Below are 18,411 nucleotides of genomic sequence, written 5' to 3' on the forward strand. Positions count from 1 at the left end.
TTACTGTACATGCTGAGCTGTCAGTCAACCCAGAACTTAGTTTGACAGCTCAGCATGTACAGTAATCAACCCAAAACATGTGTTTTTATTTTTATTTTATTTTGATTTTTTTATTTCCAGGTCAGAAACACTGCTTTTCACAGCTACTCTTAATCCCAGTATGTTTGCATACTAAAGTCTAGCAGATATACCAGAGTGACTAAGATCTGTCGGGGGTCAGTAGGTCCAGTTGGAAGTATCTGTGGGTAAAGCTCAGTGCCAAATCTGATAGAGTTCGGTAGGGCCCTAGATATCTGTCAGGGTGGTTTGGTGACCATCTGTCATTACTGGAGCCAACTGATCTGTCAGATCTATTCGGTAGGGCCCAATCAAGAGGGCTCGGTAGGGCCCTAGAGTATCTGTCGGGTCGTCGGTAGGGCCCCAAAACATCTGTATTGTCATCGGTAGGGCAGTGATGGTTTAGTTTGACAGCTCAGCAGGTACAGGAGTACAACCCAGAACAGGTATTTTCTTTCCCAGTTGGGCCCTAAACATCTGTCGGACTGTCAGTAGGGCATGTTTGAGTATCTGTTTTCTTTCAGTAGGGCTCTAGAGCTCTAGAGTATCTGTTGGGTCATCAGTAGGGCTCTAGAGTATCTGTTGGGTCGTCAATCTCATTGATTTGTGAGGCGTTTACCACCACATCTTGCCCTGCCTTGTCCACACCATTCATCAGGAACTCATAACCAGGACTCAATACCTTGTAAGAAGTTTATCATTTAGTGGTAAAACGTCCTGACCCATGTCACAGACGAGAACCAAAAGTTACGTACACTTTTGTACAATTGGCGACACTGATCAACAGCACAGATTGAAACTACACCTCCAGAGGGCTGCTCTGTTTACTGGACCCAATCACATTCTGTAAAATGTACCCCAGGATGAACACCACTGCCTCGATAATCACCTCACTACTCAAAGACAAAAGGCTCCAGAAAGGGGTTCTAATGAAACACTTTATTTCCAGATCCATAGTTTTTGAAAGACGTCTCAAGGGTCGCAGGTGTGACATCTTCTTCCACCTGTCGAGGAGCAAAGACATTTAATGAATCCGTCAGCAAACTGACCAGCATTTAGATTAAAGGAAGACTGGCTCCCTAAAATCATGTATAGTACGCGAGCCACCTAGAACACAATTCATCACCAATAACTACAGATCTCAAGTAGCTCACCAGTTTGGAACCCCTAGTTGCAAGGGAAGACGTATTCTGTCTCAGCCTGGTCACCTGTAACCGCAAGACAGCTCCGTCTCAGTAAATGAAAACAAGTTGACCAAATGTTCCTCAGAAGAGGGGTTAGTAGAGTAACTTACTTGGCTGGTAGTAGTCATAGATCTTGACCACTGCTGGCTTTAGATTCTGTACTGGGAGCTCCTGTATGATGTCCAGGGTGATGCGGAAAGGAAGTAGTGATATCAGCTGTTGGGAGAAAAACAAACATACGGGTCATTAAATGATCACAGCAGAAGTAACTGTACATCAAAATATATCGTGTTTAAATGAAGCGCCATGTGAATGGTTTCAAACTGATAGATGGTTTTCACCTCACCTCTGTCAAGTACATTAACACATGGTCATCTTTGATATCAACACGATCCACTTGACTTGAACCCCTCAGCTGTGAAGACAAGTCATTGATATTGCATGAACAAAGAACCTTCATCCTTAAACAAAGGGACACAGATGAGGCAAGACCTCCGTGGATAAAGGTCCCAACAACTCACCCTCCCCAAAGAGTCTGGATCTGGAGAAAACCCAGAGAGCATTTTCAAATCCACTATAATCATATTGGTGGTGAGCTCCTTTCCATGATATCTGAGAAAGATGATTGACAACGGATTTGAATAATCAAATGCTTGGATTATTTTAGCCATAAAGACCAGATAAGCATTCTGACCGATCCAAGCCGAGCTACCAACGAGAAGGTCAATAACCTATACACAGGTATAGCACTAATTCATTTGGGTCAAACCCATTCTGCAGATCATTTAAAATAATTCATACAAATAAGTCCTTCATTCTTACAGAGACTGGAGCTTCAGCGTGACTCTGGGTCTCAAAGACTTCCTGTTGCAGTCCATCTCTGGAGTCACCTGGATACTGAGCGTTGTGCTTCTGGTAGGAGTAGGGACGTTGTAGCGGAGCACCACCTGGGATAGAGAAGAGGAAGTCAGGGAAACCATCCTGTCCGAATACAAACATTTTATGAGCCAGAAGAAACAGCTTCCCTGTAATGTGTATTAAAGTGCATCTTACGCCACAGGACAGGAGGAGAGATGTGTATTCACTGACCTGCACTGAGGCACAAGCACTGCCCTGCACTTCAACGCTGTACTTCCCTTCTGTGTCCTGCAGCGCCCTCTCCTGATACAGAAGCTTGTTGTTTTGGTTCACATGGAAGAGGCACCGGTCCCCACTGGGAGACCTTACCGTCACTGTGCTGGCTCCTCCTCTACTGAACACCCTGGTGGAGTAGAGAGCCAGGGCCTGGAGGGCCACCACCGTGTCCTAGACATGCACACCACAGGACAATCGGTTCAAAATGAAAAGAGACCATTTTAAAGGGTTGATTATTTTCCTCACATTGAACAGTTGCTAAAGTGACTAAATCCCAATTCCAGCCATTAGGATGATGGTTTCTAGGCTCCATCAGTGGAAGTGATCCTCACCAGGTTGGACATGGAGAACACGTGCCCTGTGGTCTGATACGAGTCAGTGTTTGTACTATTTGCACCATTTCAGACCACTGGTGTTTAGGAAGTATACCTGGGTGGAAGAGAAGCCTCCGTAGGCGTTCTGCTGCCTCACCAGCCACCTGACGATGCGGGAGGCGTAGCCCAGGTCAGAGGTGGACCGAGAAGAGGCACTGAGGGACGCCAGCAGAATGTAGGAGCTGATCTCCACCTCCAGGGAGGGTGAGGTCTCCGAGGAGGACTGGGACCAGTGCAGGAGACCCCCTGAGGGTTGAGGAGCACACCAGAATAAGGACTAGCTTATTCATCCTAATACAGACTACACAATACAAAGTTCTGACCGCTCCAATTCATGTCCAAAACTATTTTAGTAGGAAGAGTATTGTCTTAATAATTTAAAATTAATAATTTTATTGGGCCCATCTGGAGTGCCAGATGGTCTGAGGGTTTGCGCTTTTAAGAGTACTCCATTATCCAGGCAAGACAGCGCTAGCAGGATATCGCTCACCCTCTTGAAATGAGATGGTGTCGAGGTGCTGCAGAAGCCGGGCCCGTGTCTCCATGTCACCCGCCAGGGTGAAGGTGTAGGCCAGCAGAGCAGTAGCGTAGGTGTTGGACAAATCACTGGTGGAGTTCCTCAGGCAAGACAAGCTGTGGTCCACAACAGGATCCTAGAGCACAGAATGACAGCAGCACATTAAAAGCCAGCCTGGTTCCAGATCAGTTTGGACTGGGTTCCATTCAACTTGCTGTTCTGGGGCCTCAGGCAGGTCAAATTGTTGATCAGGGAACACTTTTTGCTGAGGAACGGGATTGTTTTTCCTTGTACATTTTATTACATTTGTAAAGGGTATAATTTGTGTATATGCAGAGGTCCCCTGCTAAAGAGGCACGGCACTCTAAAAATAAACTCCAACAGATCTGGGACCAGACAACAGCACATTTCCTTTCTCACTTTACAGTAGCATACAGAGCCTAATATCAGTAGCAACACACCTTAAGGGAACATTTTGCCATATGGTTAGTGAGAAAGTCCATATTGCAAATATACGGTCCCTTACTAGACGTCCAAAAACATTTGTAAAATTCACAGACTGCGTCGGGCCGTGCGGCAGGGCCGGATCTACCGGGAAGTCAAACGAACTCAGACATTCGGTTTCCGTTTTATAAAAGAATCAAGTTGTCATTTTTCCGCTGTCCCGGTAAATCCCACAAGAGGGCATAAGCAATCATATTGCAAATGTACAAAACACAACGTGGCCTTCTCCTAAATGGAAAATATTTCAAAGCAGAAACTTGGTGAGCGTAGGTTTGGCATAATGGGCAGTTGGCCCCGAACAAGATGGCGTCTAGGCCTCAACGGTTTTTGAGTTATGGCCATTTTCTGGGATAAAAGGTCCAAAATTCAAATAGATAAAAGCTCTATCGTCATTTAAGAGAAATCGTACAATGTCAAATTGGTGATGTTACAGATCCAGCTGCAGGGTGTTCATACAAATCTTTTTAAAGTGTGCTGCGGAGCTCTGCGAGATTTGTGATTTTCTGAAATAACACTCACTAAACCCTCCGTAAAGGCATACCCCAGTCAGGATATGAGTTTATTTATAGCTTCCTGTGCCAACCGGAAGTGCCTTAAATGGTGTCATATTGGCTGTTGCCAAGGGTTAAAAAGGTCAGATCTTTTCAAAACTTCATATGTGTGATTAGGCAACCCCCATGAACTGGAAATCAGTCATTTTTCCCATAAAATTTCAAAGGAAAACTAAATCACACACAGCTTGGCAGGAGGGACCCATTGGGGTGCGTAGAGACAGACGGTGCCTGTATTAGTTAACCTTGTTGGAACTTTAAGAAACGTCAGACCTAGAATTCCAAAATCTGTTCTGGACCTCGGGTCGATGGTGAGTGCGTGGTGAGTTACGTGGCTCTAGAAGGTTCTCGGACCGAGAAACAGTCTCGTACATTTGCAATGACTTCAATTCATTTTGACCATCACGAAAATGACAACATTTAGAAATGTCCCAGAGTCGCAAGACTAGGTGCATTGTCGACCGCCTCGGCCCATATAGACGGACCCCAACGTTTTTGTCCGATAGCTCATTCAAGGACCCCGTAGCAAGGCATGGAAACAAGTGGATTTTCAGCACCAATTAGGGTCTTGCTCGGGCACCAAATGACCTATCGAGCCGAAACTTGGGATTCGGGGTTGCCTCAGCTAGGCCTACACATATCAGAACTGGACCCGCAGCTGGAACGCAACTACGGTTTTATTATGGTTTGAATAGAAGGAGTTGTGAATTTTGGGCCAGCTCTGTAGTATGTGATAGTTGGCTACTAAACGAGTTGGAAAAAGTGGGTTTGGTGTCAGAATGATATCCAATTGACTGATGGACAGTGACTTGCTGGTGACTATTGTCCATTTGCAATATGTTTAAACAGCGAGGTACCAGAATCACTGCCCAGCCATCAATTTTGCATTCCTGCAGGATTTTTATAGCATGACAAATTCGTGATGGTAAATGCCCATTGAACCATATTGCAAATGCACAGTGAATTTGCAAAAGCGAGAAAACATAAACCAATGGACATAAAGAAATCAACACAACGAGCGATCAATGCCCGGCCATCCTGTGTTCATCAGGCCAGTCAATTTGGCATTTCTGCAGGATTTTTGAGCATGTCAAATTTCTTAAGACATTTGGCCCCCCAAAAAAGTTACTTTTGACTTCCTATGAAATCACATTGCAAATGGACAAAACCTATGCCTTATGCACAAGTAAAAAATAATTTAAAAAATGACTAAAGTATGTTGATGAAGTTCTTATACGTGTAATTGACACAAATCAAAAGAATTTCGAAAAACAGTCCAGAAAGCACTTTAAGGTGTTGCTAGGTTTTTGCATTTTTTCTCACTTTTTCAAAATTTTGCTTTTTGATGTTGAGTTGTTGCATTTGCAATACGAAAAACCACAGTGGAGCGCGCTAGCCACCTGTTGGATTTTCAAAGTGTTACACCTGGCATTTGCCATATGGCATTTGCAATCAACTTTGAACAAAACGACGCCAAATTGAGTGGTATATGGTTTGTCCAGTGCCAATGACTTCCCATTCATTTTTGTCCATTTCAGGGGGGTGTTCCCTTACATATCTAAGCCCATTCTTTGTCATTTCATAGGCTACTTGCAGAGAAATTACTTCACTACGTCGTAGAAGATGTAAATGACAGTTGATGTAAGACAGATTTCATACAGGAGGCTGAATGAGTAGCCTGTAATGACGGTGTGAGAAATGGTTCCATGGAGTGAAGCTACTTACCGTCACGGACATGTTGAGCTCCAGCATTGAAGCAGTGATGTAAGCAGTCAGTGTGACTTCATCCGTCACTCCACCCTAGAAAACAATGTCAAGACACTAGCCTGTTGAAATCAAACTATGGCCGGTCTGACGAAACAGACAAACAGTTTATTAGCAATACAAATACCTTCAGTCGGTTGTTCAAGAGCTTCCCTAAAGTTCTGAAACAGCCATGTTGGCCTTGTTGACGTTCCAACCAAGTCTTGGATTGCTCCATCGTTGCCGGGTCAACATAGATGAAAGACCGGGCTTTGCCAAAGGATCTCAAGACAAAAGCAGTCAGCCTGAAGAAAGAAGTGGATTCATTTAAAAGCCCTGACATAATATCGTCAAGCTCCAAGTCATGACATCACACGTCAGCTGTCCTATCCATCGTCTCCATGCCAGAGATGCCATTTGATTGGTCGATACGTCATTGAAACTACCAGTAGGTGAAAAACAAGCCAAGTACTCACCAGGTGTTCCCCAAGCCTTGTCCAAACGTGCTGTACGCACCATCGGCATTCTTGTAGTTCAGCTGCCTTTGGTAACCTGCCGGTGGGTTTTTATCATCAACGGTGAACAAGCGCTTGTTCTATTCCCAGAGCTGTGCCCCAAATGGCTCCCCAACCCTGTTCATGGAGAGCTACCCTCCAACCAAGTTGGAATTAACCCCATTCAACCGGCTAATTATTAGAAGGGGAGCGAGATTAGGGTTGGAGTGAAAACCTACATACAGGACAGTAACAAGGTTGGAGAGTCCTGCCCTATGTAAGGAATCGGGTACTATGAGACAGTGTCAATATTGTACCATCAAATGACTTTAGTAGAAACCATGTGTTGGGTCAGTGATGTTAAGACATTGATATCATCAGTTATGCAGCTCTGCCATTACCATGACAGCAGGGTACACCGTGGAGAAACACTAAAATAAAAAACCGAAATCCTCTAATAGACAGATTTTAAGGGACTCTCCTACCACTAGTGAGGAACTTGGTGGCCTTTTCTAGGATGGCTGGCGTGAGTTGCTCTGTGTTCCTCAGGTACTCCAGGATGTAGATATTGGGGGAGAGCAGGGCCATATTCTGCTCCCCGCACCCATACGGCATCTGCAACAGTCCATCCAGGTTGTTGAGGGCCCGACCCAGGATGTCCCCTACAGAGAAACAAGGGACTTCTGTTACAGCAAACAGCAGCATCGTCACTGGAGAAGGGTAGTCTTCCCACCACTACACAATGGTTTATTTTACCCAGAACTGAGAGGGAAATCCTAGCAGAGCCATCCACCACATTCTGGGGAAGTTGCAGTTCCGCCTCCTCCGTCAGAGCTTCTCCTGTGGACACAAAGAGGAGCTGAATGAAGATGATCACGTCAACCACCGTGAACATTCAACGTTGATTCATTACTGACCAGTAGGACACAGCAACCAGTTGTAGGTGTGGCTCTTCTCTGTTCCCTCAGCCTGGAGGAGGAGAGGGATTCATTTCAGAGGCAGTATCTGTGCTACCGAACGTTAGTTCTCCCACAGCAGTAGACTACATACCTTCACCAGCAGGCTCCGTGTGACTGTGTCCACGCGTCCTCTCTCCGGTACGTTCACAACCCCATTGTCACACGCAGTCTGGGACTGGACAGCCGCCGCACTAACAGACACGTTCAAAACCCCTACACACGGTACAGCGCAGGTTACACAACATCCAATACGGTGACAGTACACAACTCAGGTCGACATCCATTCTGCCGTTTGAACAGACGAATGAAGACTAACCCAGGACAGAGGGGGCCATTGTCCAACTGAAGGTCTTTCGTCCATTGGCACACAAGCACGAGGAGTCCTGGACATCACGCAAGGGTGTGAGACTGTAGTCTGAGGAAAGAGCTGGAGTCACAGAAACCTGCCAAAGAGGAACACTGCGTCAGATAACAATACAACTCAAGAAACCATCCTGGTGCAGCGTCGTACCATGATGCACTTGGAGAGGTAGTTAAACACAGTGGCCTTCAGCTCAAAGTGCTCTCCCCGGATGACTGAGTAGGGCAGGGTGAGCTCCAGGAAGAAGGGTTGGAAGACCGTGAGCTCCACCAGAGGAGCCAGACCGAAGCCACTGGGGGCCAGGCAGAAGACTTCAGTCTCCCAGGTGGTGATGGTGTCTGGGACTGTCAGAGGGACATCTAAAGATCCAGACTCCCTGGAATACAGAGGTCAGAGTTCAAACAGAAAGCCATCACGTGTCTAATTTCAACACAGTTTGTTGTTACAAATGCATTTAAGCTTTATCTAACCAGGGACACCCATTGAGGTCAAAGGGTCTTTCCTCAGAGAAAGCTGGCCTACAGTTTACAGAGGTTCAGGTTCCTAATCTACACCACTACCGTTTGGATGAGGCAAGAGCTAAGAGGGCTTTCACCAGAGGTCGGCCTCACTCCGCAGAGCACTTACCCAACTTCCACAAGGTCCCAGATCCATGTCTCAGGGAAGAATGTACGGACCGTCTGTATGGGTGGCGGAGGTGGAGCGGCAAGTCCACCAGCCACAGCCATTTCAAGTCTAGGACCCGCTGATCCAGGCCTAGCCATTGGGCTGTAAGCTACTACCAACACAAAACATGGCCATTAGTGTCAAGTTAAAAACAGACTGAATGCTGCTGGGCTCAGTGAGTGCATGCAGTGTTTAGACCAGTTTAACCAGGCTTTGTTATTCTAGCAAAAGGTCATCCATAACCCAAGATTCATTAGACTTGGCAATGAGAATAAGGGTTGGTAAGGACATCTCACCATAGGAGCGATAGTACTGGTTCCCCTGGTAACTGAGGCAGGAAGGTACTCTTATATCCAGGTTAGTCGCCAGCTTCAATCCCAGTGTCTAGAAAAAGCAGAACCAATTTAGTAATAAAAAGTCTGTTTGTCATTCTATTAAGATTAACACATTCTAACAGTATGGTGACGGATTCATCAAGTTGAGAAAACAGGGCAGAAATATTTACCTGAAAAACTGCATAAGGATCGTTTGTCTGCTCAGACGGTCCATATGGGTGTGGTATTATGGATCTCCTTGGTCTAACGCTTAAACATGCTACTGGATCTTCAAGCTCGTAGGGAATATAGGTCGTCTCCTTGACCGGTAACAAATTAAATATCTGGAAAGGGACAACAGGGAGGTGTGAAATTACCTGGTTCATTGGGGACCAAACAGAACAGGCAGAAACGACTACTTGGGGAAACTCCATTTTGTTGCCCATTGCTAAACGTTGTCCCATCAACAAGGAGGTGCTTTCCAGTTACTGAGAGGCAATAGAAAGTGGGCCTCAAGCCAGAGAATGAGTCCCATCACATTTGATAAAAGCTCCCAACAGTGAACAGATCCACTCCATGTCTGCTGTAGTCACTGGTTGTAATTCCCAGCACCACCAAAACAGTAGGTATGGTGGTACCACCGCTGTTCACTTCAGTGAGCCGTGTTACCTTGTCAGCATCCAGCCTCTTCCCTGGCTCCATGACGCCAACACTCTGGTCAACAGCACCGAGGCCACAGAGGGAACCGGGCCGGGCCGAGAGATGCAGGGTGTTCTCCTCCCCTGGGACAGCGTTGGAGGGAGAGAACTCCACCGACACCTGGCAGACACAGATACCATTACTCCAGGTATGATACAGTCTGCATGGAAATACTGGACACCTTTCATAAAGGCACAACAATGTTTGTGATATACAGTTACTGGGGATATGCCAGACTCTTCCACACACCTTGTTCCCGAAGCATTTCTCAGTGGGGAAGTTCATGCTGTGGGCGATGACAGTCTCACTGGGTAGCATACTGTACACCAGGAGCTGAACCACCGGCGCCATCTCTGGGACCACCGCCAACGTCAATGTGACGTCACCCTCAACTACTGCAACGCAAGAGCAGGTCACTCATTAAGCACCTTCCAGAACGTTCAGAATCACTTAATGAAACTCACTCACCAGGACCGTCCTGCTGCACATTAACATTGATGTGTCCATGCTGAACTATGACCCCTCTGGACAAGGCCTGGAGGGAGAGGAAACAGTTCTCAGCAACAGAGTGGAGACGTTGCAACCTGGACTCACGGGGTAGACGTAACACGGTTAACAAATCCAGGACTCCAATTAGCATGATACGTTAGCACCTATTCATTTGTGGATGCCCATCATCCATTTAGGTTATGAATTTGATAAATGTATTATATATATCACGAATTCCAATTTGTAACACGAGCAAGGTTGGGTTACAGTGGTTGATTAGGACTATTGGTGTAGTTTAGGAACATCCTTCCTTTGAAAGTGTGTCAAAAGGAGTGCAAATAGGAAATATGGTGCTGTTTGAGAGGCACCATGGGTTTGCAGGTTGTTCCTGGTTCTACTCACCAGGTAGAGGACAGCCACAGAGCCCTTTGGGACAGTCTCCCCTACGATGGCATAGCGGATGGTGATCGACACCGCCTGCCCACACGCCAGTGGTTTCTCCACCTTCTGAATAGCCAGGGAGCTGGACGGTTTAATGTCAGCGGGCTGGATCAGCGAGAGTAGGTGTTGCCCTCTGTTGAAATAGGGGACCCTGTATCCCGGGTACTCCACTTGTGGGGTGTCGCTCACCTGGAAAGGAACAAAAGGAATAGTAACTAAAGCCCCAATCCTAAATCAACCCCTCCTATATACAGTGGGGATCTGAGAGAAAACAGGAAGCAATATGGTAACAGATCCACCTTACTTCCACCTAGCCTGTTAAGGTCATGACCTCTGGGAATCGTTTCCCCAACTGTCCTGGGGACCCCAAGCGGTGCACGTTTCTGTTCCCCCGTCACAGGAATGTCATAATTCCTAAATGTGTTCATTAATTAAATGCACTCTAAGAATTTGTAAGATTCTTATTTGTATAAAAGAGTCTTATCAAAATTAGATGATAGTATTTATTCTCGGAGCCATGAAACCACAAACAGTTTATATACTAAATATGTAGGTTATAAAATGTCTTTCCTCCTATGACCAGGACAGAACAGGTTCAAAAGTTGATTCCAACCCACTAGCTCACTCACTTATCCAGATTAACTTCTGGAATCTTCACCTTCATCCATCACTATTTAGAAGACTTTACCATTATCTGGAACTCTCCATCTTATCTAAACATCCCAGAGCTAAGTTGAGTCGGTTCAACCATAGGTTAACGACCCTTTTTGCTTGCTTAAAAAAACCTAGAAGGAATCATACTTACTACGAGGTTAATATTCTCTTTGGGCAGACTGGTTGTGTTGACAGAGAACCTGGCAATACCACGACTGTCCGTGGTTAGGTTCTGTAGTCGTAGATATGAGGACCAGCCTTTCTCCTCGAACAGGTAGACTAACATGTCAGAGATGGGTGCGTTGTTATAGCGAACAGCATTTATCTGAAGAAAAAGGGGGGGTGTTGTATGAATGAAGTGACACCACATACTGGTAGTTCAGGAAGCAGGACAAACAAAGCATACACAATGCAACAGGAACACCATTTGGACTTACCTTGCCTTCGATAATTGATCCATGCTCATAGATTTGGGGCGTGTCAACAAATGTGAATTCTCCAATCACATAGGACAGCTCTACATTTTTTTCCTCAGACAGTGTAATACCTGTCAAATGAAAACAAATATAGTTTTATTTCACAATACAGAAACAGCATTACACAACACCCTGCTGCAGCACCAACGGTCAAAAAGCCCCTTCTTACCAAACCTTGAGCCAACGCAGAGTAACCCAAACTCAGTTCTGGGACCCCCCCTGGGTGCACCTTGTAGTTTCTTGCCCTGGCTCTCCAGCCGATTCAAATCAAAACTACATTACGAGATGGTTATTTCAGTCAGCTGTGTAGCGCTCGGGCAAAAACCAAAACATGAACTCAGGGGGAACCCCAGGACAGTTAGGGAACCTGATCTAATGAAACAGGCAACAGTTACGTCGCCATCAGCTGAAGTGAAATTAAGGGTTTGTATTGAGTCAACAACATGACGCATCTCATAATGATTGTGATGAGGACTTGCCCGTCCCCTCCTCCTGTACTTCTGCATGGAAACTAAACACGTCTCCCAGCAATTTCTCTCCTGCATTCTTTGTGAAAAGTGCCATGTTGAAGACACAAGAAGCACAGCCAGTATGGTCCATCTAGGAAAAGCAAGCAGAACCACACATAAAAACAGATTTAAAACCCATTCAAAATGTAACATGTTGGTAAAAACAGCACTACTCGTTTTAGGAAAGCATACAGACCTCTATTGACTCTTTGTGGCACGGAGGTGTGTAATCAGGAACTCCTTGTGGATTTCGCTCATCAATTGTTATTGGTATCACTGCATTGTCCACCAAGGGTCGGCACAACTTGACCCCTGCTTTACCGGGTACAGGCTGCCCATACGTGTATCTGATTTCAATTCACAACAAGACAAGTGTCAACTTCCTACATCCAGTTACCATATTAAAAACTTAAGACCTAAAGGCTTGAAGTCAGGCGTTTAACACGGTCAATGAATCTGGACCTGTATTCATAGAGCCTCAGAACGGGATCAGTTTTAACTATAGATCATAATGAACAAGGTCACATGTCAGGCTGGGACCTGATCCTAGAACTGCCATCCTAACTTGAGATGCTTTATGACCGAAGAACCAGCTGTTCATGTAAATGCCACTAACAAATCTCAGGGATCCTAGCAGCAGTTTAAGACTTGCGCAGTAGCACTATAGGTCTTCAATTAGCATGGGTCATTAATGCAGACCACATGCATATTTAAGGACTTTTAGATTTAAATAAGTGTATTATCAAATTAAGCTACAGTACTAGCAGAGGCTGCTGCCTACAGACTTGACATCATTGGAATACTAGTCACTAGTAATGCTTACATACCTTGCATTACTCATCTCATATGTTTATATTGTATTCTATACCTCTGACATTGATCACCTATATCACTGTAAATAAATTAAATACTTCTAATAGTAATTCAACCCAGGTCTGCCTTCACGTAATGAGATAATTAATGACATGTAGTTACACATCACCTTGTAACTACAGTACATTGCAAATCACCAATAGTGTTTACTCACTCTGCACACACTTTCACTTCATACTCTTCTTGAACAACGCTGATCTTGTCAGTGAGGTTCATTTTGATCTCAAACTTGGGCAAAACTACAGATAAAAAGAACAGCAGTCAACTCCAGAACGTTCCAGGATTGTGATGCATTGACGCAACATTACCGAGCATGAAAGAGAAACTCAACCTACCATACTGTTCTACCTTGAAGTTGTGGTAGATTTTCTCTTCACCAATCCACACTACAATGGTATAGGATCCTACAGGTGCTTCAGAGTTCAGGGGGTGAGAAAGCTGCAGAATGTTGCCACCGGATGTAGTGTTAACCCACTGTCCAATCCGGTTGTGATTAACATCCTGTTGGTTCATAGGAAGGGGCATGTTCAGCAGGACACAACGGTATACAGGACAAGGAGTCAGTTCTATCTGCAATAGTCATCTACTGAAGAGGGCCAAGATTACACACAACGCTGATTGGAAGTATTTAGCCATCTTCTACAGTAGGTGGATATGAGGACCTAGCTAGCAGGGGGAGTCATAATGCTGCAGTCTTTACACAGACAGTCAACATAAAGTTACACCAACAAGGATCTTACCTCAAGTTCCACAATGTTGTACTGTGAAGGGCAAAGACAAGAGATGGAGTCATGTTTCATTAAGAACTCCAATGCCAAAACATTGATGATGATCCCATACATTCCAATCTGACCTATACGAATGGAAGCCTCATGTCCTGGCTGGTTGATTGCTGTACATAATACCAGACTGCTATGTCCATCACAGTAGTGTGACACTTCTGCATCTTGGATTGAAATAGTAGAGACTGAACTAAAATACTATTGTCAAACGTATATTTTCAACTCACCAGCTGATTGACGGGGCTAAAATGGGTATCCAAGGTGACGACTCTAAAAAGCACTGTAAACAGCCAACGACAAACAATGAGAATATTAGAAGCAGAATTTCAGGCAACTTTCTCAATTCCAAGGATTCCCAGAAATACTGGTTGAGGATTTCCAGCCTGATTCCAGTGTACATATCCTGATTGAACCCAGGGGGGATTTACTGCATCTGCACCACATTCCTGAACAACGAGGCTCTTCAGATGTCTACCGTTTCCCTCTACAATCCTCATAAGCCACGCATGACGCTAGAACAGACTGGGGAAGAGCATGGGTCAGCAATGATAGTGTTCTTTTCTACACAATTATTGCCTAATGCCTTTCAAACAAGACTTCCTTCAGATTTCAGTCCAACAGTACTTCATTGTCAAACTGTTATGGCCTCAAATAAACAAAGGGAGCACGGTGGGGTCGTGGATAACTGTTGATGTCAAAGTGGGGGTCAGGGGCCCAAAAAGGTCAAAGCCCCGGAGTAAACCATTACAGAACATTGGCCCGTTTCTTAGCAACCAGACTAAAGGTGTACCGGCTCTAACATTACCAGTTTGTCCTGGGTTGTAGATTGGTTTGTCCGTTTGGATGAACGTCATGGGGCTGTAGGGTTTGATCATGACCCTTCTCTCCTCTGTTGATAGGAATGTTTCTCCTCGAACCTCCACCTTAAAGTTCTGCACTTCGTCGCTCTTCACACTAGGCGCCTGTCAGGGACGGAAACAGGGCAACGCCGGTGAACAAACGGACCGATAACATAGGACATTCAAATGTGGTGCCGTGTGGCCCAGTTGGTAAGAGCCACTAGCCACGTCAAGGTAGAGGGATCCCATTATGCATTCAGCCTACTGTAAGTTACAGACAGTGGGGCAAAGAAGTATTTATAGTCAGCCACCAATTGTGCAAGTTCTCCCACTTAAAAAGGAGAGGCCTGTAATTTGTAATCATCATAGGTACACTTCAACTATGACAGACAAAATGAGAATTTATTTTCCCCAGAAAATCACATTGTAGGATTTGTAATTGTTTGAACTTGTTATCAGTATAAAATACACCTGTCCACAACCTCAAACAGTCACACTCCAAACTCCACTATGGGCAAGACCAAAGAGCTGTCAAAGGACACCAGAAACAAAATTGTAGACCTGCACCAGGCTGGGAAGACTGAATCTGCAATAGGTAAGTAGCTTGGTTTGAAGAAATCAACTGTGGGAGCAATTATTAGGAAATGGAAGACATACAAGACCACTGATAATCTCCCTCGATCTGGGGCTCCATGCAAGATCTCACGAGAGAGCATTTGGATGATCCAGAAGAAGATTGCGAGAATGTCATATGGTCAGATGAAACCAAAATATAACTTTTTGGTAAAAACTCAACTCGTCATGTTTGGAGGACAAAGAATGCTGAGTTGCATCCAAACCTACTGTGAAGCATGGGGGTGGAAACATCATGCATTGGGGCTGTTTTTCTGCAAAGGGACCAGGACGACTGATCCGTGTAAAGGAAAGAATGAGGCCATGTATCGTGAGATTGAGTGAAAACCTCCTTCCATCAGCAAGGGCATTGAGGATGAAACGTGGCTGGGTCTTTCAGCATGACAATGATCCCAAACACACCGCCCGGGCGAAGGAGTGGCTTCGTAAGAAGCATTTCAAGGTCCTGGAGTGGACTAGCCAGTCTCCAGATCTCAACCCCATAGAAAATCTTCAGGGAGTTGGAAGTCAGTGTTTCCCAGCAACAGCCCCAAAACATCACTGCTCTAGAGGAGATCTGCATGGAGGAATGGGCCAAAATACCAGCAACAGTGTGTGAAAACCTTGTCACATGTTTTCTGTATGTCTTCACCTCTGTCATTGCCAACAAAGGGTATATAACAAAGTATTGAGATAAATAAACTTTTGTTATTGACCAAATACTTTCCACCATAATTTGCAAATACATGTATTAAAAATCCTACAATGTGATTTTTTCTTTCCTTATTTTGTTTGTACCCATGATGAAAATTACAGGCCTCTCCTTTTTAAGTGGGAGAACTTGTACAATTGGTGGCTGACTATAAATACTTCTTTGCCCCACTGTATATAACATGTCTCAATAGTATATACTAGCATTCAATCAAAACCTGGTACAAATTGGAAGAAAAGTTCTAGTAGGCCACCACTGACATTTGCCATAAAACAAGCTGGCATTGCACAAAGAACCTAAGCAGTACAGTCCACTCTTAATGGAATGGTTCTGAAAGTCCACCAGTGCTGGGCTGACCTGAAACTGGAAACAGCGGTGAAACTCTTGGTCGGAACTCTGGTGGAGAAGTCTCTCGTTCTGCCCGTCGGCCATCAGAGATACGGTCATGACCAGGGTCTCGTTGGGCTGCAGAAGGCTGGCACAAAGCTTGGCCTCTGAGCCTGCCTGGATCACTGCAGGAACGGCTACCATGTAAACCCTACAGAGAACACACCCGGCGACAGGAAAATCAGTACATCTCTAAACCCAAAGCCAGTTGAAATATACAAGAGGGGATAAAGATCTGCAGAAAGGGTAGGTGAAAAATTGCTCTGACAAGTCTGATCACTAAATTCTAACTGCAGATGGACTTACGGTCTTGGAGTCTCTTGACAGACACAAAGCCAGTGAATGCAGGCAAAGAGTATCCATCTCCAAACCTGAAGCCCAGGAAGAACCATGACTAAAGGAGAAAGAGAAACCACCAAGTCTGTTATGACCCAGTATTCCTACTGCACAGTATACAGGTTGTGTCTAGATGGGATCCAGATTGTCAATTGACTTCACCTATAAGGTTAGAGCTTCCACAGCAGTTTAGGAGATATAGGTTAAGGGTTGGCTAATAAAATACAATTCTACAGAGAAGGGGGTGAGAGACCAAACAATTTAATTTAAAATTCTTTCCTGGGCACTGCAAACCATGCACTCCATATCAGAAGCATCTACCCACTGACATACCACCAGACAGGGAGAAGCTTCCCCAAACAGGTCTCAGACCATTTTGTACGCAAAACCGAAAACCAAGTATGATATATTACATTTTATATGTATTACATTCATTTCAGATGATGTTAAAAATAGACATCTTACAAATTCCAATTTGTTGTGGCCAACATGAACTAGGTAGCTAACATTAGGAGTAAAGGTGGTTAGCATGTTGGCTAACCTTAACCCTTTTAGCTAACTAGATGATGAAGTTGCTTATTACCCAAAATGTTATACGGCAGTTTTACTACACCCACCCCTCCACCCTTTTGGTTATTGTAGCTGTCAGTCTTCTGTAAAAATACCAAACTTAACATTTCATACAGATTTCAGCCTGTCAGATTTACATTTACTATGTTACATATAGTCCATGAGACCAGGCTGCAGACACAGGTCGGTAAAAAAAAGTCTCAATTGCATGTAGGTTAGTGTTTTTCTTCTAAACCGAGTTACAATGTATCGGCTAGAAACTGGGCGCAAAACACAGATTGCAAAAGTGTAACGTGCACTAGGAGACAGTATTATGTTGCTAAACCCTTTTGGATTGCATTTGGTATAGCCTGTAAAAGACCAGATGCAAGTAACATTTAAAAACTATTGTTTTGGGTATATGATTGCAACACAAGTTGCTAGAACACCTGTGCACTAGGCATACTCACCGCAGCGGGTTGTTTGTGGACTCAGTCGAAAGTAAACATCCCCCGTCGGTCATGTCCCTATAAATATCCTTAGTTCCGGACTTTTTCCCCTTCTAATTACTAAGCGCTCGCACCTGCTGGATATTCAGGGAGTTCGATTAGACTGAACGTCCATTTCAAATACTCGATCATATTGTCAACAAGGCAGCGTGTTGATTACCTCAACTAACATGTGGACTCGGTACCTGTGCCCCCTGTATATAGCCTCGTTATTGTTATTCTTATTGTGTTACTGTTTATTTTAGTCTACTTGGTCAATATTTTCCTCTTCTTGAACTGCACTGTTGGTTAAGGGCTTGTAAGTAAGCATTTCACGTCTACACTTGTATTCGCGCATGTGACAAATAACATTTGATTTGACCTACATCGCTTTGTTTTGAGATGGCTTTAAAGGGGCACCTGGCTCATGCTCCAGAGGCATCCCGGACAATCCTTCCACCGGGGTAACGCAGGACAGATCATTTAATCCCCTCTTATCACAGCCATTGAACTCTGTAACTGTTTTAAAGTCACCATTGGCCTCATGGTAAAATCCCTGAGCAGTTTCCTTCCTCTCTGGCAACTGAGTTGGGAAGGACGCCTGTATCTTTGTAGTGACTGGGTGTATCGACACACCATCCAAAGTGTAATTACTAACTTAATGTTGAAAGAGATATTCAATATCTGCTTTTTATTTTTACCCATCT

General features: G+C 44.7%; 1 protein-coding gene across 4 annotated transcripts; it reads right to left on the reverse strand.

Moving 5' to 3' along the window:
- Positions 1-981: 981 nt before the first annotated feature.
- LOC124020651 (alpha-2-macroglobulin-like) lies at positions 982-17,758 on the reverse strand. Of its 4 annotated transcripts, none has more exons than XM_046335893.1 (37): positions 17,687-17,758; positions 16,638-16,725; positions 16,302-16,482; positions 14,587-14,743; positions 14,009-14,061; positions 13,740-13,760; positions 13,335-13,500; positions 13,154-13,238; positions 12,323-12,473; positions 12,097-12,217; positions 11,579-11,688; positions 11,293-11,466; positions 10,449-10,676; positions 10,026-10,092; positions 9,807-9,949; positions 9,528-9,677; positions 9,050-9,202; positions 8,841-8,928; positions 8,506-8,656; positions 8,029-8,254; positions 7,834-7,960; positions 7,609-7,730; positions 7,476-7,527; positions 7,315-7,398; positions 7,044-7,220; positions 6,541-6,616; positions 6,213-6,369; positions 6,047-6,121; positions 3,240-3,402; positions 2,805-2,995; positions 2,331-2,546; positions 2,064-2,188; positions 1,763-1,853; positions 1,588-1,656; positions 1,352-1,457; positions 1,212-1,265; positions 982-1,061 (listed from the first exon to the last, which is right to left on the reverse strand). In XM_046335893.1, exons 2-36 carry the CDS (start codon positions 16,721-16,723, stop codon positions 1,225-1,227), a joined length of 4,383 nt encoding a protein of 1,460 aa, XP_046191849.1. In that variant the 5' UTR covers positions 16,724-16,725; positions 17,687-17,758; the 3' UTR covers positions 982-1,061; positions 1,212-1,224. The 4 variants fall into 4 exon arrangements, with proteins under 4 accessions (XP_046191849.1, XP_046191848.1, XP_046191846.1 ...); XM_046335892.1 differs by having other exon boundaries at positions 8,506-8,653; positions 9,807-9,952; XM_046335890.1 differs by having other exon boundaries at positions 9,807-9,952.
- Positions 17,759-18,411: the final 653 nt, after the last annotated feature.

This window comes from Oncorhynchus gorbuscha, unplaced genomic scaffold (assembly GCF_021184085.1).
Source record: "Oncorhynchus gorbuscha isolate QuinsamMale2020 ecotype Even-year unplaced genomic scaffold, OgorEven_v1.0 Un_scaffold_873, whole genome shotgun sequence".
Taxonomy (NCBI): Eukaryota; Metazoa; Chordata; class Actinopteri; order Salmoniformes; family Salmonidae; genus Oncorhynchus; species Oncorhynchus gorbuscha.